At 40.8% G+C, this 26532-nt stretch overlaps 1 protein-coding gene across 4 annotated transcripts in view; it reads right to left on the bottom strand.

Annotated features, from left to right (window-relative positions):
• The window catches only part of ralba (v-ral simian leukemia viral oncogene homolog Ba (ras related)), a 95120-nt gene that overhangs the window by 16871 nt on the left and 51717 nt on the right, over window positions 1-26532 (bottom strand). For 3 of the 4 annotated variants that reach the window (XM_060827035.1, XM_060827032.1, XM_060827034.1), the window contains exon 2: window positions 6782-6948. In XM_060827035.1, the coding sequence (XP_060683018.1) occupies window positions 6782-6895 (114 nt within the window). In that variant the 5' untranslated portion in view covers window positions 6896-6948. The remainder of the gene's footprint in view (window positions 1-6781; window positions 6949-26532) is intronic. The other variant, XM_060827033.1, reaches the window with a different exon arrangement.

The raw sequence follows: 26532 nt of genomic DNA, 5'->3' as shown, positions 1-26532 counted from the left end.
ATTACAAGAAAATGCCAATAGGCACAATGTATTTTTACCCTTTGTCTAATGCAGGTCTTCATATCAGGAGTCATACTTATGAATCGCCTTGTCAGAGATACCAGATTAATACCTTATGTACTGCTCAAAAATGGCATTGTTTAACTTTCCTTTGGGCAGGTGGGGGGTTTGCCAGCAGGCACTGCAGATGAGAATCAAGGCTAACACTCCTAGATTTTATATACTAATTAATTGTTTTAATTTTATACTAAGTAGGAGGAGAGTATTCAATCTCCTTTAATAGCATTCTTTATTTCTTTTTACAAAGCACATTGCAATGCATATCCACCGACAGGTTAATAATAGGGTTGAAATACTTCATTGTTTGAAGACAGTAGTGCTATACCAAATGTCAAACTTTATTTAAAAACTTTGTGACTACGCTGTCACTTTAAAAATGTTATTGGGTCCTGTGTTACTTTAAGAGGTCGTAAAGGCAAAGGTGCCAAGAAATCTAGGAAGTGTCTAGTTTAATAACGGAAGGAGAGTGGCCAGTTCTCCCACTTCAGGATTTCTCTAGTTTGTTTTAGCTATAGCAGTCACAAGATGGGAGTGTCCGGGGGAGTTGCACGCTTCAGTAAAGAACTCCTGACCTGAAACCTGAACGTTGTCCCCTCCAACGTGTAAGAATCTGTATTTGAATTTACCTTTTTGCCAAGGTGTGCGCTTAATAGGACATCACATTGGAACAATTAGTTAAGTTACTGTATTAGGTCAGTTAAGTTTTCCGATAGTTATCCTAAATTGTTTTCTTTTGTTTAAACACCACAGTTGAACATGAACAAGCTTGGAAAACTTATGTATAAATGCAAGCTATTATGGCTCAGGCCAGACCTCAAAAATATTTTAAGGTAGCCTAGATCCTAAATCTTAAACAGGTTTGACGTGTGTGGTCTAGATGTGATGCAACTGGACAAACAACTTGGCTTTAAGCAAATCAGAACTTTGTTCATGTTCAACTGTGGTGTTTAAACAAAAGCATTAAGTCCTAATACTATGAGAGGGGCGGGGGGGGGGGCTCATGCCCGAAACGTCAATTCTCCTGCTCCTTGGATGCTGCCTGACCTGCTGCGCTTTTCTAGCAACACATTTTCAGCTACAAATGTAGAGAGCATTGCTGAGACCACACTTCAAATGTGTATACGATTTTGGACCCCTTGAGGAATGTGATTACACTGGAAGCTGTTCAGAGGAGTTTCACTTTGCTGCTTCCTCTGTCAAAGGGTTGAGTTGAGGAAAGGCTAAATATGTTCAGTCTACACGTATTGCAATTTCAAAGAATGGGAGGTAATCTTATTGAAATAAGAAGATTCAACTGAATGTAGATTCTGAAAGGATGCTTCCTCTCATGGGGATATCCAGGACTAAAGGAAGCGTTTAAAAATAAGTAGTCATCTATTCAAGATGGAACTGAGAAGGCATTGTTTTCAGAGTCATTTGTCTTTCAATTTATTCCATAGAGTGGTGGAAGTTGGATCACAATATATTTAGGGCCCAGTTAGACAGATTTTTGAACAAAAGAGTCAAAGGGGACAGACAGGAAAATTAAAGACACAATCCAATAGGTCAAATGAACTATTCCTGCTTCTATTCCTTACAAAGTGACAGCCTGTCAAACTAGTACAAGAATTGAGATCCTGCAGGATTTGAAGAGGAGATGTTTAAATATAATCCAGAGAATCAATATAGGTCAGTGTGTTTAGGGATAAAGAGCAATCAGATGCCTGAGACAAAGGATACTGTCTGTATCTTAAGGTTCATTAACAGGGAAATGGAATACCAGTGCAGGGAGGTTATGCTGAACTTAAATGGAATGTTAGCTAACCTAAGCTGGAGTACTGTGTAGAGCTCTGGATGCCAAACTTTAGAAAGTAGATGAAGGTTTCAGATAGTGCAGGTGATGCTTACAAAAGTGATTCCAGGAATGAGAAGTTTCAATTATGAAAAGTAGTGAGTTGGGACTGCTCTCCTTGGAGAGAAGTATAAGGGGAAATTTGACAGAAGTTTTCTGAGTAATGAGGGTAGATGGAGAGCAGATATCGCTCATAGTAGGGTTAGGAACAAGACTCAGTTTTAAAGAGTTTTGAAAAATGTTTGAGGTGAAAACCTTTATTTCTCCCCCCACACAAATGATTCAAAATGGAATGTACTGTCTAGAAGTGCAATGGAGACATTGTCAACTGAGGCAAAAGAATACTGGATGACTTATTTAAAGTGTGTGCTGGGTCATGGGAGAAGGCAGGAGTTTGACATTAAGTAAAACACTCAGAACCCATGCAGACACAATGGGCTGAATGGCTTTCTTCTGCACTGTAACAATTTCATTAAAACGGTAGAGCAAACCTCCTTTCTTATATAGTAAAGAAATTCAGTAGATGCTATAGCAGAAATGACACCGCAAATAGCATTCTCAAAATACTGAAGATCTGGAAAGGCCATGTATTTTTAACCAAAAAATAATAAATTGACAGTTGGAGAAACGTTTGGAAAACCCAAGAATTATATACATTATCATTAGTGACAGTGATAAAATTCATCAGAATTATAGGCAAGGACATGCATTTTTTAAAAATACAATAAATTGTCAGTACTCTCAATCTCCAAAGGATCCTAAGTGAAAGAAACTGAATGGCCTCATTCCAGGTGCCTATCAAATATTGGCTGTTCAATTTCACACAAATCAGGCAGATTATAAAATTTAGGAAATTTCATTTTAAAGTGTTACATTGATACAGCAGAGGGTGCTGTTTTGAAACAGAAGAGAAGCAAAAGCTTTCTCTCTTCATTTTGAGGGGTGTTGTGCCCAACACAGACAGTGGATGATGACGTATTCCATAAGACAGCATCAGTGCCTTCCATAAACTCAGAAGTGAATTGCCGTCTCAAAAACCACTAACCAGAATGTTTGACGCAAGAGTATAATGCTGTTTAAAACAATACAAGCAAAACTTCTAATCAGGTAGGAGTACTTTTACATTTTGTAATCTGAATACAAAGAAATAAAATCAAGTGTTAACTGCAAATAGGGATATTAAAATTGAAAAATCAATTCTAAACAAACAACATTTTGGCACTTGTGCAAACAGTAGGTACCACCAGTTGAGACAGTAGGATGCTCTAAGACCATGATGTAGAAGACAGGAGTTATTCAAGATCACTGCAATTTGCTCTTCAAATGGGAATGGAAGAATAAAGTCACATAGCACAGAAACAGACCCCTCGGTCCAACTCAAATGCCAGACATCCCAATCTGACCTAGCCCCATTTACCTCCTCTAAACCCTTCCTATTCATAGACCAATAGATGGCTTTTAAATATAGTTGTATCTGCCTCCACCATTTCCCCTGGCAAATCGTTTCATACACTCACCACCCACTGCATGAAAACGTTGCCCCTCAGATCTTTCCCGTCTCACCTTAAACCTATGCCCTCTAGAATTGGACTCCCCAATATACAGAAAAGACCTTGGCTATTCACCCCAAGTTCCTCAAATTTTGTAAACCTCCATAAAGGTCACCCCTCAGCCTCCTATGCTCCATGGATAAAAAGGCCCAGTCGATTCAGCCTCTAATCGAATCCTCCAGTTTCAGGAACATCCTTTCTGCAACCTCAAGTTTAACAACATGCTTCTCCCAAATGTTTAGAGAAGTTGGTTTGAAGTGTCTACTTCAACACCAGGAGCATCTGAAATAAAGTGGGTGAACTTGCAGCATGGTTGGTACCTGGGACTTCGATGTTGTGGCCATTTCGGAAACATGGATCGAGCAGGGGACAGGAATGGTTGTTGCCGGTTCCAGGATTTAAATGTTTCAGTAAGAACAGAGAAGATGGTAAAAGAGGGAGAAGTGTGGCATTGTTGGTCAAGGATAGTATTACAGTTGCAGAAAGGATGCTTGGGGATTTGTCAACTGAGGTAGTATAAGCTAAGGTTAGAAACAGGAAAGGAGAGGTCACCCTATTGGGAGTTTTCTATAAGTCTCAACAGTTCCAGAGATGTAGAGGAAAGAATAGCAAAGATGATTCTCAATAGGAGTGAGAGAGACAGGATAGCTGTCATGGGGGTCTTCAACTTTCCAAATATTGACTGGAAACACTATAGTAGGAGTACTATAGATGGGTCAGTTTTTGTCCAGTGTGTCCTGGAGGGTTTTCTGACACAGTATGTAGACAGGCCAACAAGGGGTGAAGCCCCATTAGATATGGTAGTAGGTAATGAGCCCGGCCAGGTGTTAGACTTGGAAGTAGGTGAGCACTTTGGTGATAGTGATCACAATTCTGTTATGTTTACTTTAGTGATAGAAAGGGATAGGTGTATACCACTGGGCAAGAGTTATTGATGGGGGAAAAGGCAATTACGATGCGATTAGGCAAGACTTAGGAAGCATAGGATGGGGAAGGAAACTGCAGGGGATGGGCATATTAGAAATGTGGAGCTTATTCAAGGAAAAGCTGCGAGTGTCCTAGATAAGTACGTACCTGTCAGGCGCGGAGGAAGCTGTAGAACACGGGAGCAGTAGTTTACGAAGGAAATGGAATCTCTGGTCAAGAGGAAGGAGGCGGCTTATGTTAGGATGAGATGTGAAGGCTCAGTTAGTGTGCTTGAGGGTTACAAGATAGCCAGGAAAGACCTAAAGAGCTCAGAAGAGCCAGGAGGAGACACGAGAAGTTGTTGACGGATAGGATCAGGGGAAACCTTAAGGCTTTCTATTGGTATTTAAGGAATAAAAGAATGACGAGAGTAAGTTTAGGGCCAATCAAGGATAGTAGTGGGAAGTTGTGTGTGGAGTCAGGGGAGATGGGTGAAGCACTAAATTAATATTTTTCAACAGTATTCACTCTAGAAAATGACAATGTCGTCGAGGAGAATACTGAGATACAGGCTACTAGAATAGGTGGGATTGAGGTTCACAAGGAAGAGGTATTAGAAATCCTGCAGAGTGTGAAAATAGATAAGTCCCCAGGGCCGGATGGGATTTATCCTAGGATCCTCTGGGAAGCCAGGGAGGAGATTGCCAAGCCTTTGGCATTGATCTTTAAATCGCCATTGTCTACAGAAATAGTGCCAGAAGACTGGAGGATAGCAAATGTGGTTCCCCTGTTCAAGGAGAGTAGAGACAACCCAGGTAATTATAGACCAGTGAGCCTTACTTCAGTTGTTGTAAAGTGTTGGAAAAAGTTTGAGATAGGTTTTATCATTTAGAAAAGAATACATTTGATTAGGGATAGTCAGCACGGTTTTATGAAGGGTAGGTCATGCCTCACAAACCTCATTGAGTTCTTTGAGAAGGTGACCAAACAGGTAAATGAGAATAAACCAGTTGATGTGGTATATATGGATTTCAGCAAGGCCTTCGATAAGGTTCCCCACAGTAGGCTATTGTACAAAATGCAGAGGAATGGGATTGCGGGAGATACAGAAGTTTGGATCAGTAATTGGCTTGCTGAAAGACAGAGGGTGATGGTTGATGGAAAATGCTCATCCTGGAGCCCAGTCACTACTGGTGTACCGCAAGGGTCGGTGTTGGGTCCACTGCTGTTCATCATTTTTATAAACGACCTGGATGAGGGTGTAGAAAGGTGGGTTAGTAAATTTGCAGACAACACTAAGGTCGGTGAAGTTGTGGATAGTGACGAAGGATGTTGTAGGTTACAGAGAGACATAGATAAGCTGCAGAGCTGGGCTGAGAGGTGGCAAATGGAGTTTAATGCAGACAAGCGTGAGGTGATTCACTTTGGTCGGAATAACCAGAATGCAAAGTACTGGGCTAATGGTAAGATTCTTGGTAGTGTAGTGAGCAGAGAGATCTCGGTGTCCAGGTACACAGATCCTTGAAAGTTACCACCCAGGTTGACAGGGTTGTTAAGGCAGCATAGTAGCTTTGGGTTACAAAGCTTGATGTGTTGTGATGGACTGAATTATATCCACAAACAGCAAATCAGCTTATTTTAAATTACAGTAGTATTTCACATATGTGTCTACATTTAGCTATGCAATTCCAGAGAAAGTATAAGTAGGATATGAACCCAAATTAAAAAGGATACAAATTACCAGTGATACTTGCTCCCTTTATAACAAAACGTAAAGTTATCCTCATTGAGGAAAATAGTTTACATGATTTGAAGATTTATTTTTCAGGCCTGCCTTGGAGTTTCCTAACCTATAAATTGAAATAGAAAAAACTGGAGAAAATGAGGACTGCAGATGCCAGAGATCAGAGTCAAGAGTATGGCGCTGGAAAAGCACAGGTCAGGCAGCACCCAAAGAGTAGGAGAATCAATGGTTCAAGCAAGGCAAATGCCTTTCATCAGTATTGAGGTTTGAGAGCGAAGGGGATTGAGAGATAAATTGGAGGTAGGGGGTGTGGGGGAAGGTAGCTGAGAATGCAATAGGTAGATGAAAATAGGGGCAATGCTGACAGGTTGGAGTGGAGGGTAAAGTGGAAAGGTGGGAAGGAAGATAGGAAGATGGACAGGTAGGATAGGTCATGAGGGCACAGCTGAGGTAGAAGGTTGAATCTGGGATAAGGTAGGGTTTTTTTGGGGGGGGGGGGGTGGAAATAAGGAAACTGGTGAAACTAGAACAAACAGTGCCCGTTTATAAAAGGATTTAATACGAAAATATTGGGCCTATATAGTACATGGCACTTCAATCTGTAATAACTAGTATAATATTTTAAGAGAATCCCTGGAGTACAAAAAAATCCTATCTTTTAATAAAAACTCAATGAAAATAATCTCTTACCTCATCATACATGAACTGCAATGTTAGTGCTGACTTGCCTACACCTCCACTGCCCACCATTATCACTTTGTGTAGTGCCAACGAGCTCTGATTCTTGTTCTTGTTAGCTGCCATTTTAGACCAGATTGTCAAAATGGATATGTAGTACTTGATTGACAAGTTCTGCTCTGTACAAAAAACAAACATTTTGATCAGTTTTGACAAAAAAAAAACTGTAGAACTCTAGCTACAGCTTTTCTAAAACAAACAGGAAGGGGTAGTAACATGGCAGATCGGACAGCATTTGAAGTACTGAAGCAGTACAGATTAGATATTTCCTCAGGACGTTTTAAAAATACACAGTTGAACATTATGTTACTATAGAACAGAAACAAGAAAATTGCTTGTTCCAGTTAACTTGGACTAATCATCCGAATTATGCTGATCAGGAAACAGAAGGAATCAGTCAGTCTACCCTGCTAGTCAGTCAGTCAGTCATTTTATTACACAAAAAAGTAGATGAAATTTTAGAAAGTTATTAATTTTTCTAAAATTACAATGCAAGTTAAAGCAGGGTTGCAAATTTAACTTGTTCATGTGTATCAAAGAACTGAACCAGAATTTCCCACTAGATTCAACTAGGAAAATATTCAAAGATTTAAAAATTCTTAAGATTACAGCCAAAACAATTCAAAGACAGACTTTGGGGATATGCACATTGTCATTTAATCAGACATTAAAAATAAGTTCACTACGCACCATCAATGCATTAATTTTTACAATTATAGTACATAATGATAGAGGACATTTTTCTTGGTAGTGCAACTTATTCAGAATAAGTAATTGAAATGCTTAAGTTGATCACAAAAGAATATTCTTACTGCCAAAAAAAAATGAATGGCAACTCGATATTGTTCTTTAGTACAAAATCCATGAAACCAGGGAAAAACAGTGCTTAAAATCAAGATCATTTCTGATAATTTCAAGGATAAAATGATTACAAACCACCTGAAATTCAAGTTGAAAGAAACAGCAAGTTAGAAGGAACACTGGATTATGAAGTTTGAAGGTGTTTTTGATATACAGGAAATGCTAAGTCATAGAATAGCTCAGCACAGAAAGAGGACTTTCAACACAAATCTGCACTAGTGTGTTTGGAAATGCAACGGATTGGTCCCGATCATTCTTTTCAAGAGTCCATATTAAGCCCTGCCACCCCCAAAGTATTTAATTACCTTCCAAAAGATAACTATTTAAATCTATATTTCCCACCCTCTCCTGGTACTTCAGACAGCTCGAGTCAAAATCTTCTCTTGTCCTTCACTAGTTTAAGGATAAGAAACCCAATTTATCCAGTCTTCCCACACTTTCCAGTTAATCCTTCATTGGATTAAATCTCCAGAGTCATAAGGTCAGAGATATACAGCATGGAAACAGACCCTTCGGTCCAACTCATCCATGCCGACCAGATATCCCAACCTGATCTAGGCCCATCTGCGAGCACCCAGCCCATATCCTTCCAAGCTCTTCAAATTCATATACCCATCCAGATGCCTTTAAAAACGTTTCAATTGTACTAGCCTCCACCACTTCCTCTGGCAGCTCTGAAAAAAAAAAGTACCACCCTCTGAAAAAGTTGCCCCTTAGGACACTTTCCCCTCTCACCCTAAACCTATGCCCTCTAAGTTCAGGATACCTCCACCCCAGGGAAAAATACTTTGTCTATTTATCCTATCCATGCCCCTCATGATTTTATAAACCTCTATAAGGTCACCCCTAAGCCTTCGACACTAAGGAAAACAGCCTCAGCCTATTCAACCTCCCATAGAGATCAAATCCTCCAACTCTGGCAATATCGTAAAACTTTTCGGAACCCTTTCAAGTTTTATAACATCCTTTTGATAGGAAGGAGACCAGAATTGCAAGCAACATTTCAACAGCAGTCTAACCAACATCCTATACAACCGCAACATGACCTCAACTCCTGTAGTCAATACTCTAACCAATAAAGGAAAGCATACTAAACTCCACCTTTGCTATCCTATCTATCTTGGAGAGCTATGAACCTGCACTCCAAGGTCTCTTTATTCAGCAACACTCCCTAGGGCCTTACCATTAAGTGTATACATCCTGCTAAGATTTGCTTGCCCAAAAAGCAGCACCTTGCATTTATCTAAATTAAACTCCATCTGCCACTTCTTAGCCCAATGGCCCATCTGATCTAGATCCCGTTATACTGAGGCGACTTTTTTTTGCTCTTCACTACACCTAAGTTTTGGTGTCATCTGCAAACTTACTAACTATACCTCTTCTGCTCACATCCAAATCATTTAAGTGAGTGATAGAAAGTAGTGGACCCAATACCGATCCTTGTGGCACACCACTGGTCACAAGCCTCCAGTCTAAAAAACCCCTCCAACACCACCCTGTCTTCTACTGTTGAGCCAGTTCTGTACCAAATGGCTAATTCTTCCTGTATTTAGTGAGATCTAACCTTGATCGCCAGTCTCCCATGGGGAACCTTGTCGAATGCCTTATTGAAGTCCATATAGATCACATCTACTGCTCTGCCCTCTTACTTCAAAAAAACTCAATCAAGTATGAGAGACATGATTTCCCATGCACAAAGCTATGTTGACTATACCTGATCAGTCCTTACCTTTCCAAATATGTACATCCGCCCCATAGCATTCACTCCAACTTGCCCACCACAGACATCAGGCTCACTGGTCTATAGCTCCCTGGCTTGGCCTTACCACCTTTCTTAAATAGTGGCACCACATTAGCCAACCTCCAGTCTTCCAGCACCTCACCTGTGACTATCAACGATACAAATATCTCAGCAAGAGGCCCAGCAACCACTTTCCTAGCTTCCCAGAGTTCAGGGATGTATGCACTTATGCGTTTCAAGACATCCAGCACTACCTCCTCTGTAGTATGGACACTTTTCAAGATGCCATTATTTCCCTGCAATCTATATCTTTCAGGCTTTTTTCCTCCACAGTAAGCACTGATGCAAAATACTCATTTAGTATCTCATGTGGCTCCACACAAAGGCTACGTTGTTGATCTTTGAGGAGCCTTCTCTCCCTAGCTACCCTTTTGTCCTTAAGGTATTGTAAAAACCCTTTGGATTCACCTTCACCCTATTTGTCAAATTATCTCATTGCCCTCCTGATTTAAACATACTCCTACTGCCTTTATATTCTTAAGTTTCACCATCTTGTCTATACCGGACATGTTTTTTCTTAACCATAGAACAATACAGCACAGAACAGGCCCTTCAGCCCACGATGTTGTGCCGAACATCTATCCTAGATTAAGCACCCATCCATGTACCTATCCAATTGCCACTTAAAGGTCGCCAATGATTCTGACTCTACCACTCCCACAGGCAGCGCATTCCATGCCCCCACCACTCTCTGGGTAAAGAACCCACCCCTGACATCTCCCCTATACCTTCCACCCTTCACCTTAAATTTATGTCCCCTTAACCAAACCCTCAATTTCTTTAGTCACTCAGCCTTCCCCATACCTACCAGCCTTTCCTTTCACCCTAACAGGTGTCTGTCTCTGGACTCTCGTTATCTCATTTCTGAAGGCTTCCCATTTTCCAGCTGTCCCTTTACTGTAAACATCTGCCCCCAATCAGGTTTTGAAAGTTCTTACCTAATACAATCAAAATTAGCCTTCTCCAATTTAGAACTTCAACTTTTAGACACTGACACCTCAGTCACCTGCCCTGCTTTATTTCCCCAAGAGTGGTCAAGTTTTGCCCCTTCTCTAGTAGGTTCATCCACATACCAAAATCAAAAATTTCCTCTTCATCTAAACCCTCAACACTATTGCAGTCCCAGTCGATGTTTGGAAAGTTAAAATCCCCTACCATAACCACCCTATTATTCTTACAGATAACAGATCTCCTTGCAAATTTGTTTCTCAATTTCCCTCCAACTACAGAGGAACATCGATTATCCAAACGAGATGGTCGGGCACTATTTTGTTTGGATAATTGATTTCCTTTGGGGCTTGCAGTCTTGTGAATTCTGCTCCACGTTCAGGAGACTAGACTAGGCAGCAGCTCACCACATACAAGCCCCCATCCACCGCCCAACCCTGCCCACCTGCAAACAGGGCAGCCAGACAGGACACCAACAGTAAGACTGCTGCTGCCTTTGTGGGGTAAGTCTGCAAATAGTACACACTCAGAGCCACATAACATTTTACTACAACCTTTTGACCAGTTCTACCTTTTCCCTATCAAGGATAATGGTGGAGAGATTCGGGGGGGGGGGAAAAGAGACGCTCACCCCTATGTAGAACTCGAAGGGAAGTGGGGAGAGGGCGGGAGGTCAGCCATTTAGTGCCTGGACCGTCCAGGACTGTTCTCGGCAGCCTTTCAGTGAGCGGAGTTTGTTTTTAATCTTTGTACCTGTAAACAAAAGACGCGATCAGGGTTGGAATAGCTCTTTGGTGTAATGTTTCTATCAGGACCTTGAGATCCCTTCAGATAATTGATATTAGAGATTCCTCTGTATTTGGGGGCCTATAATACAATCCCAATAAAGGTAGTGATCAACTCTTATTTCTCAGTTCAACCCAAGTAACTTCCAGGAATATCCTCCATCAGTACAGCTGTAATGCTATCCCTTATCAAAAAAGCCACTCCCTCTCCTCTCCTCCACACCGCCCCTTGCCTGCCTTTCTGAACTTCCCATAGCATTTGTATCCAAAAACATTAAGCTGCCAGCCCTGTCTGTCCCGGAGCCACATTTCTGTAATGGCTATATCCCAGGCCATCTTCCTAACCATGCCTGGAGATCATCTGCCTTCCCCGTTAGACCTCTTGTATTGAAATTAATGCAATTTAATTTATCAGTCCTACCTTGTTTGTTGCTTTTCCTTGCCTGTTTGACTCTTCTTTTCTCAACTGTACCAGTCTCATATTGAGCGCTTTCCTCACTATATCCTTCCCCCACTCTAATTGACATTAAGGAGGCTTTTCACATGACAGTTAAAATGAGTAAATTTCCAAACTTCAATCTTCAAACAGTTTGAGACACTCTCAGATGATCAACTATTACAAAATTTCTTTCACAGCTTTACAGACATGAAATTTCAAGTTCTGAGTAACTCTTAAAATTTGTCCCAATTACAGGTACGAAGCTAAAACGAAAATCAATTTCAGTCCTCAATGTATTTTCACAATAAACACTGGGAACAGAATTTACATATGCCAATAGTAGCAGTGCATATTCAGCCTGCTATTGATTCAACTTGTCCCCAGATAGGGCACTTTGTTGTGACTGTAAATAATAAGCATGAAGTTTCAATGCTGGCTAAAATGCTCTCTGCAGATAATATCAATTTTCAGAGGGTCATGAATCTTCAGTATTCCCTTTTGCAGACAGCAGTGGACACTGATTCAATACTTTAAGTACAGGCAGATAGACTTTTCATTCATAAGGGGCTGGAACATTTTTTGTGGACGGAGGGGTGAAGAGAAGGTGAGTGCGCAGATTTGAAGCTACAACCAGGTGTATTGCCATCTTACTGACGGGCAGAGCAGGTTACAGTATCTGAACAGACTATTTCTAATTCTAATGTGCATGTGTGGGGGGGATGGGACAAGAGTAGGAGAGAGAAAAAAATACCAACTGGTGAACCTTTTCCAGACTGCCTGTAAATATTAGCTTCATAATACCCTTGCTGTAAGTGTGACCAGAACTGGACACTATTCTAGAAGAGAACTCACTGGCCTATGAAACCTCAACATGATCCCCCAATTCCTATACTCAAAGGTCAGAGCAAAGTCTGCCAAACTCCTCACAGAAGCACATACATTGTCAATCTTAATAAGCCAGGAATAGCAGGGAGTGATCAGAAGTCCCAAAGTGCAAGTGTTAGTAACCAAGATATGGTGCTGTGGAGATACAGAAATGTATAAAAGGTTATTTCAAAAGAAGGACAAATCATTGCACATGAGTATAGAGAGAATGAAATGAGAAAACAAAAAGATACCGGTCAGTCTCTTTGCATGGTCAGAAAAAGCTAGAGAGGGGGATAAGACAATCCGCCCCCACCCCACTCCGGCCTATCACCCTCACCTTGACCTCCTTCCACCTATCCCACCTCCATCGCCCCTCCCCAAGTCCCTCCTCCCTACCTTTTATCTTAGCCTGCTTGGCTACTCTCTCATTCCTGATGAAGGGCTTATGCTCGAAACGTCGAATTCCCTATTCCTGAGATGCTGCCTGGCCTGCTGTGCTTTGACCAGCAACACATTTGCAGCTGTTTCAGATAAGACAATCACTCTAGGTTTAGATATTTCAAATGAGGCGTTGGAGAACAAGATAGAGCAGGTCAACAAGCACAGGGCTAAATGGTCATCATAGTTAACACTGGACTGAATTTGGGTAAAGATCTGAAATTTTACAGATGAATGAGGGGACTGACCAAATGAGTATTGGGAGTCACATCTATGACAATGTGGAGAGGTGCTTAGCAGAAGGGGTGTACCAAGACAGGAAAGGCTAGTATGTAGATGTGAAGGTAGGCAGTTTCACAATAAAGAGAATTAAAAATAATTCAGGGGTCAAATAGGATAGTAAAGTTGCTAGTAATCTGGCTCATCTATGGAGAAGCAATGGAGAAAATGGAGAACAGTGTCAAGTTAATGAAACTTGTGGTCGAGAACAAACAAGGTGGTTTCAGGTCTTCCCATTGCTTGGATGGACTGTTCATCCAGATCAAAGACTTATTCCATGATCTTCAGAAGGTAATCGAACAAATTTCTAACAGTATTCAACCCTGAACATTTTTATGATGCTTCTTTCTGCTGGAGCAGCAGTGGAAATGTGTTTTGTCCAGAAGAAAACGGATCAATCCTAACTTTCAATTTAACATCCACTAAGTATTAATCACTTTGGCTTCAGTGGAAGTTTGCTTACTATCAGTGTTCATTCAGTCCATTTTACACACCTACCATCTGACGGGAAATTTTTTTTTCTAAAAGACTACTAAATGCTGCCAATGCCACAGCATTCTGCAAATCAGATTCCCTTCAAAAGCTCCAGTGACCATCTCAAACACTACAATGCTCGACTGTCACTGAAGCTTTTCAATTACAACAACAACTTATTTTACTGAAAGCTATAGGCAATTAAAAACTCATTGTATTCAAATGGACAAATGGAGCATTTAAAAAGTTTGGGCAATTTTTTTGCTCATAGTATTGACCTTAACCACTGTTGTTTAAATACCTCATGGAAAAATGAGCCAGTGACAACCAAGTATATAACTCTTAAAAGGCAGCCAGTGGCAGGAGTTTGCCAGCGAATCTCATTTCAGGTAAAACTTCCTTCTTATTCAGTGCAATGCAGCAAAAAGCAACAAAGTTGGAGGGAATCCTAAGGGACAGGATGTACACATTTGAAAAGGCTAGGACTGATTAGGGACAGTTAACATGGATGTGTGCATGGCAAATCATGTCTCACAAACGTGATCGAGTTGTTTGAAGTAACAAAGAAATGATGAGGGCAGAGCAGTAGATGTGATCTATATGGACTTCAGTAAGGCATTCAACACGGTTCCCCATGGGAGACTGATTAGCAGGATTAAATCTCATGGAATACAGGGAGAATTAGTCATTCGTATACAAAACTGACTCAAAAGGTAGAAGACAGGGGGTGGTGGCGGAGGGTGGTTTTTCAGATTGGAGGCCTGTGACCAGTGGAGTGCCACAAGGATTGGTGCCGGATTCACTACTTTTCATCATTCACACAAATGATTTGGATGTGAGCATAAGAGGTACAGTTAAGTTTGCTGATGGCACCAAAATTGGAGGTGTAGTGGACAGCAAAGAAGGTTACCTCAGATTACAACAGGATCTTGATCAGATTGGCCAATGAGCTAAGAAATGGCAGATGGGATTTAATTTAGATAAATGCAAAGTGCTGCATTTTGGGAAAGCAAATCTTAGCAGGACTTATGCACTTCATGGTAAGGTCCGAGGGAGTGTTGCTGAACAAAGAGACCTTGGAGTGCAGGTTCATAGCTCCTTGAAAGTGGAGATGCAGGTAGATAGGATAGTGAAGGCTGCATTTGGTATGCTTTCCTTTCTTGTTCAGAGTATTGAGTACAGGAGTTGGGAGGTCATGTTGTGGCTGTACAGAACACTGGTCAGGCCACTGTTGGAATACTGTGCGCAATTCTGATCTCCTTCCTATCAGAAAGATGTTGTAAAACTTGGAAGAGTTCAGTAAAGATTTAAGGATGTTGCCAGGGTTGGAGGATTTGAGCTATAGGGAAAGATTGAATAGGCTGGGGCTGTTTTCCCTGGACCAGAGGCTGAGGGGTGACCTTAGAGGTTTATAAAATCATGAAGGGCATGGATACGACAAATAGACAAAGTCTGATGCATGACCTTGAAATGACAAGCAATTACAACATTACTGCACATTTTCATGGGCAAGGTTGCCGGTTGAATTGAGTTATGCATAACCATGGCTAGTTATTGCAATAATTATAACACATCCCATTGTTGGCATAGCCCAAACTATTGTGCAACAATAGCAGAAAAGGTATATAACAAATCAAGCAAATGTCCTAGACGGTGTTACATATTAGGTGGCTGTACTCAGCCAATGAGCAGACATTCCATTCTACTTGTCTGCTTGTAGCTGCTCTTGCTACTAGATCGGACATGGTTTATCATACTCCCATTAAACAGCTCAGTCACAGAACAAATGAGGTGGAAACAAGTGCTTGGTTCACAGGTTTACCATGCTGCTTTGGGAAATGAATTATCAATCTTCCCAAATTACTATGTTGAGAAATCAGGTCAGCAAAGAGATAGCAAATTTTAGGGCCACTTAGATTCATAAATTACTTGAAAAGGGTTACTCTTCTGGATCTGTAGATTTCTCCTTTACATTTCAAGGAACTTACAGTAAGGTTTGACATATACAGAATTCTAGAATTACTAAGCAGCTCAGAGAAGATCTGTGCAGAAAGAAAGTTTACATTGAGTTGATGACATTTCATCAGGAATAGGACAGCATATTAGAACAGGTTTTAAGGCAGAAGTTAAATGAAAAGGCATGACTACACAAAGTGAAAGGTGATGATAATGAGACAAGTTGAGTTTACAGAAGAGGCAAATGACAATAGAAGAGTAACAAACAATAGACATAGTCTGTACAAGATGGGAGCAGTGGTTGTGCTCAGATATTACTCAAGTTCAGCAAACTAGAAACTTTGATACTGCCACTTTGTTTTCTTATTTATTCACAGGATACACGTGTTTTGTTTGATTGCTTGTCACTAAGTCCTCCTGACCATGTCATTCAGACCTCGTTACATGGAAATATACAAAACAAGAAAAGCATTATCTACTTATGAACTCCATTCTGCCACCCAACATTATGGTTAAACCTGGAAGGAAGGAGGCCAGATAGGAATAAGGCATAGACTTAAACTGATGCGACTACAGGCTTGGGTGGACAAAGGTATCCTGTAAAGTCACAGTCTGAATTTGTCTTTGCAAAAGAAGGGACATTAAATTGTTAGCTGTTAACAAGATCTACCAAATTGGAAAAAATAAATTGCTTTTTGATCTGGGAGCAAATGTGTTTGGCAGTCTAGATCACTGGAGTGGTGGTGTTGGAACTGCTAAAATTGCATGGGAAGGCATGTCAGGTGGTTGAGAAGGGAGCCAGGAAGTGGGAGGGATTTCAGAGGAAGAACAACAAGAACAAGGATATCCTTGACATTTCAACGGGGTAGGGGCAGGGCAGAGGGGGTAGCACGAGAGAGTGAGACACCATAAGTACAGCAAATAGAATGGTATTGTCCTTGCCAGTATCCAAACACAATGATGGGAATGATCAGTTGAGGGGAAAAAGACAGATCAAAAGAAAGATTATGGAAGGTGACCTGGAAGAATTAGGAGAATGGCAACGTACATGCTGGCAATAGCTACAACACTTCAGCCTGTTCAATGGAGACAATACGTTTGGACTACATATTAGTCAATAGCTGATCAATAGAGGGAGACAGGAGTTCAGAAAGGGGAGAGTTGCAGTGGTATTGCAAGAACTGGAGGAAAGGGTGAAAACAAAGCAAATTTGCTGAAAACATCAAGGAGAGAAAGACTTACATGTACATACTGTGCGTTTCATGTCATCAGGATATCCCAAAGCACTAAGTCAAATAACGACCACATCTTAAATTGAAGGGTATTCACTGTTAGGATATTGGAAACACATCAGCATAATTGTGCACAGCAGACTGCAGAAATCCAGCAAGCATTGAGATGATCCAATTACCTGTTCCTTTTTGAAAAGGAATGTTGTTTGGGGATAAGGATACCAGGGAGACTCCCCAGTTGTATTTTTAAAGGCAAGCTATGAGATGTGTGTCTACTTAGAAAGCAGGGTCCAGTCACATGCAAAAGATGACATCTCTAACAGCACTGCATTGAAGTGTCAACCAGATATTACACAAATTCCAGAGCAAGCTTGAAGGTTCATGTAATGATGAATTGTAAGAGCACAAAACTGAAGCAACATAAAAGATAGATTGCAGGGCACGAGATGATGAACACAATAGGGATGAGTGAGGTCATCAAAGGACTCGAAACAAGGAAGAAAAAGAGCCTGGGCATGTTAAAACAGTCTAGATTAGAGTGGCACTGGAAAAGCAGTCGGTCAGGCAGCATCCAAGGAGCAGGAAAATCGACATTTCGGGCAAAAGCCCTAAGTCAAAACATAGGGGCGAAAGATGAACAGGACCTGGTGTGACAAAAGTGAAATCCTGCCGATATGAAAATCTGAAATAAAAACATTACTGGAAACATTCAGGAGTTCAGGTTTATCCGTGGAGAGGATCAGAATTAACCCATTAGATTGATGACCTTTCATCAGAATATAGTGCAAGTTGGGACAATGATAACATTTCTAAGCAGCTCAAGCTTATAAAAAAGGTGCAAGAGGAAAGCCAGACAGCTTTGGAATTCACAAAATATATTATAGAGATTAAAAAAGCAGAACTCATTTCAGGGAAGGTGAGGCCAGGTGTTCAATGTTATGGAAATAAAAAATAGCTAATCTTGGAAAGAGAAGACAGATAGGAATGAAACACTGATCAGGTAGAGGAAGGGAAGGGAGCAGGTGGAAGGCAGAATGCATTTGCTGGCTTGACCTCTGGCATCTGCAGAATGTTTTCTAAAAGTATTCACGAAACAATAATTGCACAGTGCAATTTTGAATAACTTCTGAAAAATTCATAAACCTTAATTTCATTTAAGCTTAAATTTTAAAATCTATACACATTACAATAGCAGAGCAAGAATCCTAAATATCTAACCAAGCAACACTTGGAAGCATTCACACAAACATTCCACAAATCAATGTTATTTCCTTTGACATTCATTTTTAAAAGTGTTAAATATGCATCTACTTGCATATTTAAAAAGTTGGACTTTAAACAGAACTTGACATCAGCAATTTCAGCTCCAAAACACTTCACTGTCAAAATAAATAGACAAAGAGTAAACAAAATATTTCCATACAAAAAGGAACTTTTGGTTAAAACATTGAGACTAGGAGAAGCTCTTTCCATTCTTCATGAAGGAAGAAGTTAATTCTACTATCTGAAAAGGTTAAAAATCACAACATCACGTTATAGCCCAACAAGTTTGTTTGGAAATACAAACGTTCGGAGTGCTGCTCCTTCATCAGGTAGCTAATGGAGCAGGACCAGAGGACACAATTTATAGTAAAATATCATACTGTCATTTAACTGATGCAATGTACTGAATAAACGTAGATTGCTATTAAGTGTATGGTCACTTAGAATGGGTTGCAGGTTTCAATTGTAGTAAACCCCAAATTTCTCTCAATCGGAGTGTGTCTGAGAAATTTAACAGCGCAATTCACAACTGATCTTGGAGACACTTTGGGCAAGGTTCGCAGCACAGAAACAGATAAATGAATTGTTTTAAGTGTGGCCTACAGAAAATCTGCAGTATAGAGTAGAGTGGGTTCTTTCTTGATTGTATGAGATACATCTCTCCATTAAACTTAAAATATAAGCCATAACTATTAATTTAACCTGGGGCAGTGTTTTGTAGAGAAATAAGAGTTATTCCCTGGGTCTGTAGATTGTGAAGGAGCAAAAATAGCTTTTAGTGGAGGGATGAGCGTTTCTTGTTAGATGTGGGAGTTTAAAGAGATTTAAGGGTTACTGTAGATTATATCTGCCATAAATGCCGCCGATTCTAACAGATCAAATGGATCGGTTGGAGACAGAGGGAATGAGGAATTTGCAACAGCAATGGTATGTGATGGATGGCAATTAATGGGGGGGGGGGGGGGGGGGGGGGGGGGAAGAAGAGCGCAAGAGAGGAAAAAAAAGAGCACGAAAGGAAAAAAAAGGAGCGCGAGAGAGAGAGCTCAGATACAGTCGCATAGATGGGTTAACTCCAGGAAAGGTAAGAGAGGTAGGCAGCTACTGCAATCCCCATTTCAAACAAGGATGCTCTTTTGGAAAATGTAGGGGATGATCGATTCACAGGGAAACATAGCAAGGACAGCCAAGTCTCTGATATTGAGACTGGCTCTAATGCAACAAGGGGTACGTCGGGTTCCAAAAGATCGATTGTATTATGGAACATGGGACTGGGATATCATAGCAATTACAAAACTTGGCTCAGGGATGGACAGGACTGGCAGCTTAATGTTCCAGGATACAAATACTACAGGAAGGATAGAAAGGGAGGCAAGAGAGGAGGGCGTGTGACATTTTTGATAAGGGATAGCATTACAGCTGTATGGAGAGAGGATATTCCTGGAAATACATCCAGGGAAGTTATTTGGGTGGAACTGAGACATAAGAAAGAGATGATCACCTCATTGGAATTGTATTAGAGACCACGAATAGTCAAAGGGAAAAATTGAGAAACAAACTTGTAAGGAGATCTCATGTATCTGTAAGAATAATAGTGCTTATGGTAGGGGATTTTAACTTCCCAAATATAGACTAGGACTGCCATAGTATTAAGGGTTTAGATGGAGAGGAATTCATTAAGTGTGTACAAGACAATTTTCTGATTCAGTATGTGGATGTACCTACTAGAGAAGGTGCAAACCTTGACCTACTCTTGGGAAATAAGGCAGGGCAGGTGATGAAGGTGTCAGTGGGGGGGGGGGGGGGGAGCACTGAGCCCAATCATAATTCTATTAAATTTAAGATAGTAACAGAGATCAATAGACCATATTTAAAAGTTGAAGCTCTAAATTAGAAAAAGGCCAATTTTGATGGCATTAGGTAAGAACTTTCAAAAGCCGATTGGGGGCAGATGTTCACAGGTAAAGGGATGGCTGGAAAATGGGAAGCCTTCAGAAGTGGGATGACGAGAATCCAGAGAAAGTATACTCCGGTTAGGGTAAAAGGAAAGGCTGGTAGGTGTAGGGAATGCTGGATGACTAAAGAAACTGAGGGTTTGGTTATGAAAGAAAAGAAAGCATATATCAGGTATGGATAGGATAGATCGAGTGAATCCCTAAAAGAGTAGGAGTTTACTTAAGGAAATCAGGAGTGCGAAAAGAGGACATGAGATAGCTTTCGCAAATAGAGTTAAGGAGAATCCAAAAGGATTTTTACAAATGCATTTAGGACAAAAGGGTAACTAGGAAGAGAATAAGATCCCTCAAAGATCAGGAAGGCAGCCTTTGTGTGGAGCTGCAGAAAATGGGGGAAGATACTAAACTCGTACCTTGCATCAGTATTTATGAAAAGGACATGGATAATATAGACTGAAGGGAAATAGATGGTGACATCTTGAAAAGTGTCCATAACACATAGGAGGAAGTTCTGGATGCCTTGAAACGGGTAAAGGTGGATCAATCCCCAGGACCTGATCAGGTGAACCCTAGAACTCTGTAGGAAGCTAGAGAAGTGATTGCTGGGCCTCTTGCTGAGATATGTGTATCATCGATAGTCACAGGTGAGGTGCTGGATGACTGGAGGGCGGCCAAAGTAGTGCCACTATTTAAGAAAGGTGGTAATGACATGCCAAGGAACTATAGACCAGTGAGCCTGACATCAGTGGTGGGCAAGTTGATTAGGGATAGTCAACATGGTTTTGTGCATGGAAAATCATGTCTCAAACTTGATTGAATTTTTTGAAGTAACAAAGAGGATTGATGAGGGTACAGCAGTGGATGTGATCCATGGGAGACTGGTTAGCAAGGTTATATCTCATGGAATACAGGGAGAACTAGCCATTTGGATACACAACTGGCTCAAAAGGAAGACAGAGGGTGGTGGTGGAGGGTTGTTTTTCAGATTGGAGGCCTCTGATCAGTGGAGTGCCACAAGAATTGGTGCTCGATCCTCTACTTTTTGTCATTTTTTTTGACTAATTTGGATGCGAGCATAAGAGGTACAGTTAAGTTTGCTGATGGCACCAAAATTGGAGGTGCAGTGGACAGTAAAGACGATTACCTCACATTACAACAGGATCTAGATCAGATGGATCAATGGACTAAGTGGCAGATGGCGATTAATTCAGATAAATGTGAGGTTCTGCGTTTTGGGAAAGCAAATCTTAGCAGGGCTTATGTACTTAATGGTAAAGGTCCTAGGGAGTGCAGCTGAACAAAGACTTTGGAGTGCAGGTTCATAGCTCCTTGAAAGTTGCAGGTAGATAGGATTGTGAAGGCTGCATTTGGTATGCTTTCCTTTCTTGGTCAGAGTATTGAGTACAGGAGTTGGGAGGTCATGTTGCAGCTATACAGAACATTAGTTAGGCCACTGTTGGAATATTGCATGCAATTCTGGTCTCCTTCCTATCAGAAGAATGTTGCAAAACTTGAAAGGGTTCAGAAAAGATTTACAAGCATGTTGCCAGGTTTGGAGGATTTAAGCTATCGGGAGAGGCACTCCACTTGTAAGCCTCTCTCAGTTCGTCCCAGAGATCATACTCTGTGGCAGTCTGGAATATAAAACTCTTACAGTTTAAAATTACTGTTATTGACCAATGGCATCAAATGTTACACTATAACAGATACCTAAAAGCCAGGCTTGAGCTAAGGTTCTACAACCACTAGAGTAGCAGTGTCAGCTCCTATACTTCGGAGCTCTCTCTGGCTACTCCCCTTATTGCTGCACACAAGCTCTCTTTACAGAATTTGGTATTAAAATTACAAAAATGCTACAATTTGTAAGTGACATTAGTTTAACTTGTCAGCTGTGTAGGGTCTTTCAAATTCATGAACTCATCGGAAATGATGTCACCACAGCAAATGACATCAACCCAAAGAGATCCAAACATAAAACAGGCTACGCCACCAGTGCATCATCCAGAAGCTCACTGGTGACAAAGTTCAAAAAGAAGCCTTTTGCTAAAAATCTTCAATAGAAACCAGAAATTTAATTTTTTTTTGGGGGGGGGGGGGGGGGGGGGAGGGAAGAGAGGAGAGAGATTGTGTGGGCACACAAGTGCATTTGCAGATTTGTAACTAGGTACATTCTAATTTTGTCCAAAAAAAGCACAATCCACAGGCAGTCCCTCTGACATTTTAGCAATTCCTACTTTGGAAATAGAACCATCTGACTCAAGGTTGGAATACAAACAGACTCTAACCTCACCTTTAATGAATTGAGATGAGTTTTTTTTGTGAAAACGTCGTTATCTCAGGACTTTGACTTGAAAGTCATTCTGGGATTTACATATCAATTGGAACCTGCAACCCATTAAGTCTTAAACAGCAGTCTAGGTTTATTCAATACATCACATCAGTTGGATGACACTGATCTTTTGCTGCAAATTTTGTACGTTACACAGCTCCAGAAGCTTGGACTTCCAAATCAACCTGTTGGACTATGCCCAGTTGAGAGAATTTCAACTTTGTTCACCCCCATCCAATACCAGCACCACCACATTTTATCTGAAAAGGCCAGAGTGTCATGATCCAACTGGTGACTCAAAATGGAGTGAAAAAACTAGTGATTGAATGTGAAACTTAATGCCTATTCTAGTAATCAAATCATTAGAAAGCAGACGAATAAAAAAAGGGATATGTTAACCATTTTCCTTTTACAGCAAAGATGCTGAAAAACAAGAATAATGGCAGGCAACCATCTGGTGATATCATGTCTAACTACAATTAAACCCTGATGCAGATCATAACATTCAGACTTCAGACATCTTTGTAGAATCTGACATTCTGATCCATACCCATTTACAGAACTGATTTTGCCTGATAACTAGGACCTGTGATACAATCTGCCTCAAAATCCTCATTAACCTCAAGAGGCGGGGTTAAATAAGATGCTGCTTACTTTGAAACTTATTTTCTGCTTCATGCTTTGTTGTTCCAACTTAAAATAATTTATTGAGCATTAAATTCTATTCAATAAATGTGACCGATTATTCTACAGCATCTGGAATGTAACAAAGATATTAGCGACAGGATGTGGATAATTTAAAAGCACTGTCAGCAGGGCTATGTGACTCATAATTAGTTCATTAAAAAGCCATAATGTATATTTGAGTTTTGGAAAATTCTAAATATAAAAATCTGCTTTTAAAATCAAGAAACGTTGACATAAGGTACCTCATACGTTTCTAATAAAATGCTATGCTTGCCAGGATCTGTACTAGCTGACAGTTGGCAAAATGTTTTTTTCAAAAAAAAACAGGTCAACCTTTTCAGTAGAATCTTACCCCACTGAAAGAGCAAGAGCAAGAAATAGAAAAAACCTGGTCAGTGAAGTTAATTAGTGCAAGTTTCAGCCCTACCTGTGACTACGAATGGCTTTATTTTTCACTTCTGCTATGGGATTATTTTGAACTACCATCCAGAATTGCATTATTGCCCCATGAAACAGTTTCAGAAAGCACCTCTGAACACTGTCTTCAGTTCTATAAAGGACTTAAAAGTGGAGTGTAATTTAGCACAGAGCAATGTTTCATCTCAGAGGTTTTAAACTTGCAATTAATGCAGTTTTTAAAAAGTACAATAAGCCCACATGATTTTCACTGCAGCTTTTTAAAATTTTCTTGAACTACCAGAAAACAGGTGCCAAATAGAGCTCAGAGCAGAGCAAAGCTGGAGGTAAAAAGCAAAGCTTCTAGAGTAAGAGTCTACGGAGTGGGGTCTGGTTTGAGCTTACTTGGAGCAACAGGAGCGAGCATCCAGAGGTGACAACACAAATCAGAATGTTACACAGGACAGGTGACTTATCTGCAAGGGACCAATTTTGAAGATTGATCGAGTACACCCACACGCACAGACACACCCAGTTTGTTCTTAATAGAGAAATTTGATTTGGCAAATGGTGGGCAAGATTGAGGAATTCGTTCCTAGTTTATTGGTGAACCTTAACTACAAACAATCACAGGATAACTCAGCCATGTGGAATCCTCCTGTTGCAATGTGGAGCAATCAGGGACATTTCCAGTGTTCACGGTGACCATGTATGCAGGAAAAACACATTCAGCTGCAGTTGGTAATGAACTGCATGGAGTGGCTGGACCTGCAGATGGACTCACTATGGAACATACATGATATCCTGGCCCTCATGGATAGCACATTTAGCAAGGTCACACATTTCAAGTAAGGGTTATACAAGCAGAAAAGCATTAGGTGACCACAAGGAAGACTAGTAATTATGGGCAGCAGGTACAGGAGTTCCCTGTGACCATACCCCCTCAAACATGGTGAGAGATAGTGAGAACGTGTATAAGATTATGAGCAAGTAGGGAAAGAATCAAGTTAAGGGTTGTTTGACAAAGGCTTAGCCAGCATGACTGAGCAGAAAAGAACTTGCAGTAAGGAATGAGGTGCTGGAGGCAGGGGTGGTGGGTTAACGAGGTAAAAAGCATCCCATTGTGTAATGCCAGATGGCTTAGTCTTTACTGTTTATGCTCGGTGATTGTAATGCAATCAATATAGATGTTGCTTTATTTGGACATGCTCCCTGTAAGTGCCTATATAATTCCTTAATCTGTTATTTGAGAGAAGACCAAGTACTCATGGGCAATCATTCTCTCTCGCTGGGCCCGGAATAAAGATGGAGGTAAAACCACACTGAAAATTTGCTTTGACTGATACAGGGATAGGGAAATAGGACGACAGTAGAACCTGTTGCTGTACTCTGCTGTTCGATGTTAACAGACACTGTTGATCTAATTGGGACTGTAGGGGGTGAGGAAAGCCTTTCAAGAGAAAATGCAGTCACAGCCAAATTAGTGGCATCACAGTTGGTTCTACTGTACAGCAAAAGGAGGAAAGAGACTGGAATAGCTTAGTGACAGGGGATGCAATTCAAAGGGAACAGACATGCTGTTATGACAGCAAACAAGATTCAATGGTGCTTCCCTGATGGTAGGGACAGGAACAGCTGGAGGGCATTCTGAAGGGGGAGTGAACAGCTGAGAGTTGCAATACATTTCACTACCAACATCATGGCTTTAAAAAAAAGGTGATCTTAAGCTTAAGTTCAGAAAGTCATGAAGATTGCAACTTCTGGACAATTTCCACGACAACACTGCTGAGTATTGAAATAGCAAGATAGGTCACTGAACACATGGTTAAAGGGATAATGTTGGAGAGAGGGCTTTAGATTTTTGAATCACTGACAACCCTATGGTAGGTGGAACTTTTACAATATGGAGAGGTTGCACCTTAACTGGAATGGATCCAAAATCCTTGCTGGGATGTTTGCTCATGCTGGTGGGGATTTTATAAACTAATTTGGCAGGGGGGTTGGGGCACACTAAAATGTAAAGTTGGGAGCAAGGCCCAGATGTAGAAAGAATGCCAGGATAGTCCAGTAAGTGGAGAAAATATGGGCAGGATAAGGAACATGGGAGGTCTGGGAAGCTAAATTTTATCTATATTAATGCAAGGTTATTGACAAGGGGGATGAACTTCGAGCATTGATCAGCACATGAGAATGATTTTTTTTGCAATTGCTAAAACATGGTTAAGGACAGACAGCACCAGTAGCTCAACATTCCAGGGTATAGAATTTTCAGATGGGATGGGGAGGGAAGGAAGGATTAGAAGGTGAATGAGAGAGTTGGGACATTGCACTACTGATAAAAGGAAACCACTATAGTAAAACTAGACAGAACATCTTAGAAGGGTCTTAAAGGAGGTCATCTGGGTTTGGAAACAAAAGGGGGCGATTACCTTGCTGGGATTATACTACAGACCTCCCAACAGTCAAAAGGAGATAAGAGGAGCAGATATGCAAGCAGAACAGGGTTATAATTATGGGGGAACTTCAACTTTCCTAACATGAACTGTGATCGTCTTAGCATGAAAGGATTGGGCAGGATAGAATTTTTAAAATGCATCCATGAGAGCTTTTACTGCCAGTACATAGGCAGCTCCACTAGACATGGGACAGTGCTCGATCTAGATCTAGTAAACTAAGCCAGTCATTTGAAGCTTCAGTGGGTGAGCATAGGTGTCTGCAGGTGGGAACAGGTGTCTATAAACTAAGCACAAAAGTCATTCTTGCAAGGGATAAAGAGTGCAGAAGTAAGTGTCTAAATTGGGAGGGGGGTGCAATTCCAATATCAGACAGGATCTGTCAAATGGACTGGCGGCAGCTATTTGTAGCTAAGTCCATATTTAAAAAGTGGAAAACTCTTAAAAGCAGAATCATGCTAATTCAGAGCCTGTGTGTCCCTCCAAGAGTGAAGGGCAAGGTCAGCAGGTCAAGGGATAGAATTTGGTGAAGAAAAAGCAGGA

The sequence above is a fragment of the Hemiscyllium ocellatum genome, chromosome 7 (genome assembly GCF_020745735.1).
Source record: "Hemiscyllium ocellatum isolate sHemOce1 chromosome 7, sHemOce1.pat.X.cur, whole genome shotgun sequence".
NCBI classification, from domain to species: Eukaryota; Metazoa; Chordata; class Chondrichthyes; order Orectolobiformes; family Hemiscylliidae; genus Hemiscyllium; species Hemiscyllium ocellatum.
This window is presented reverse-complemented; position numbering and strand designations above follow the sequence as displayed.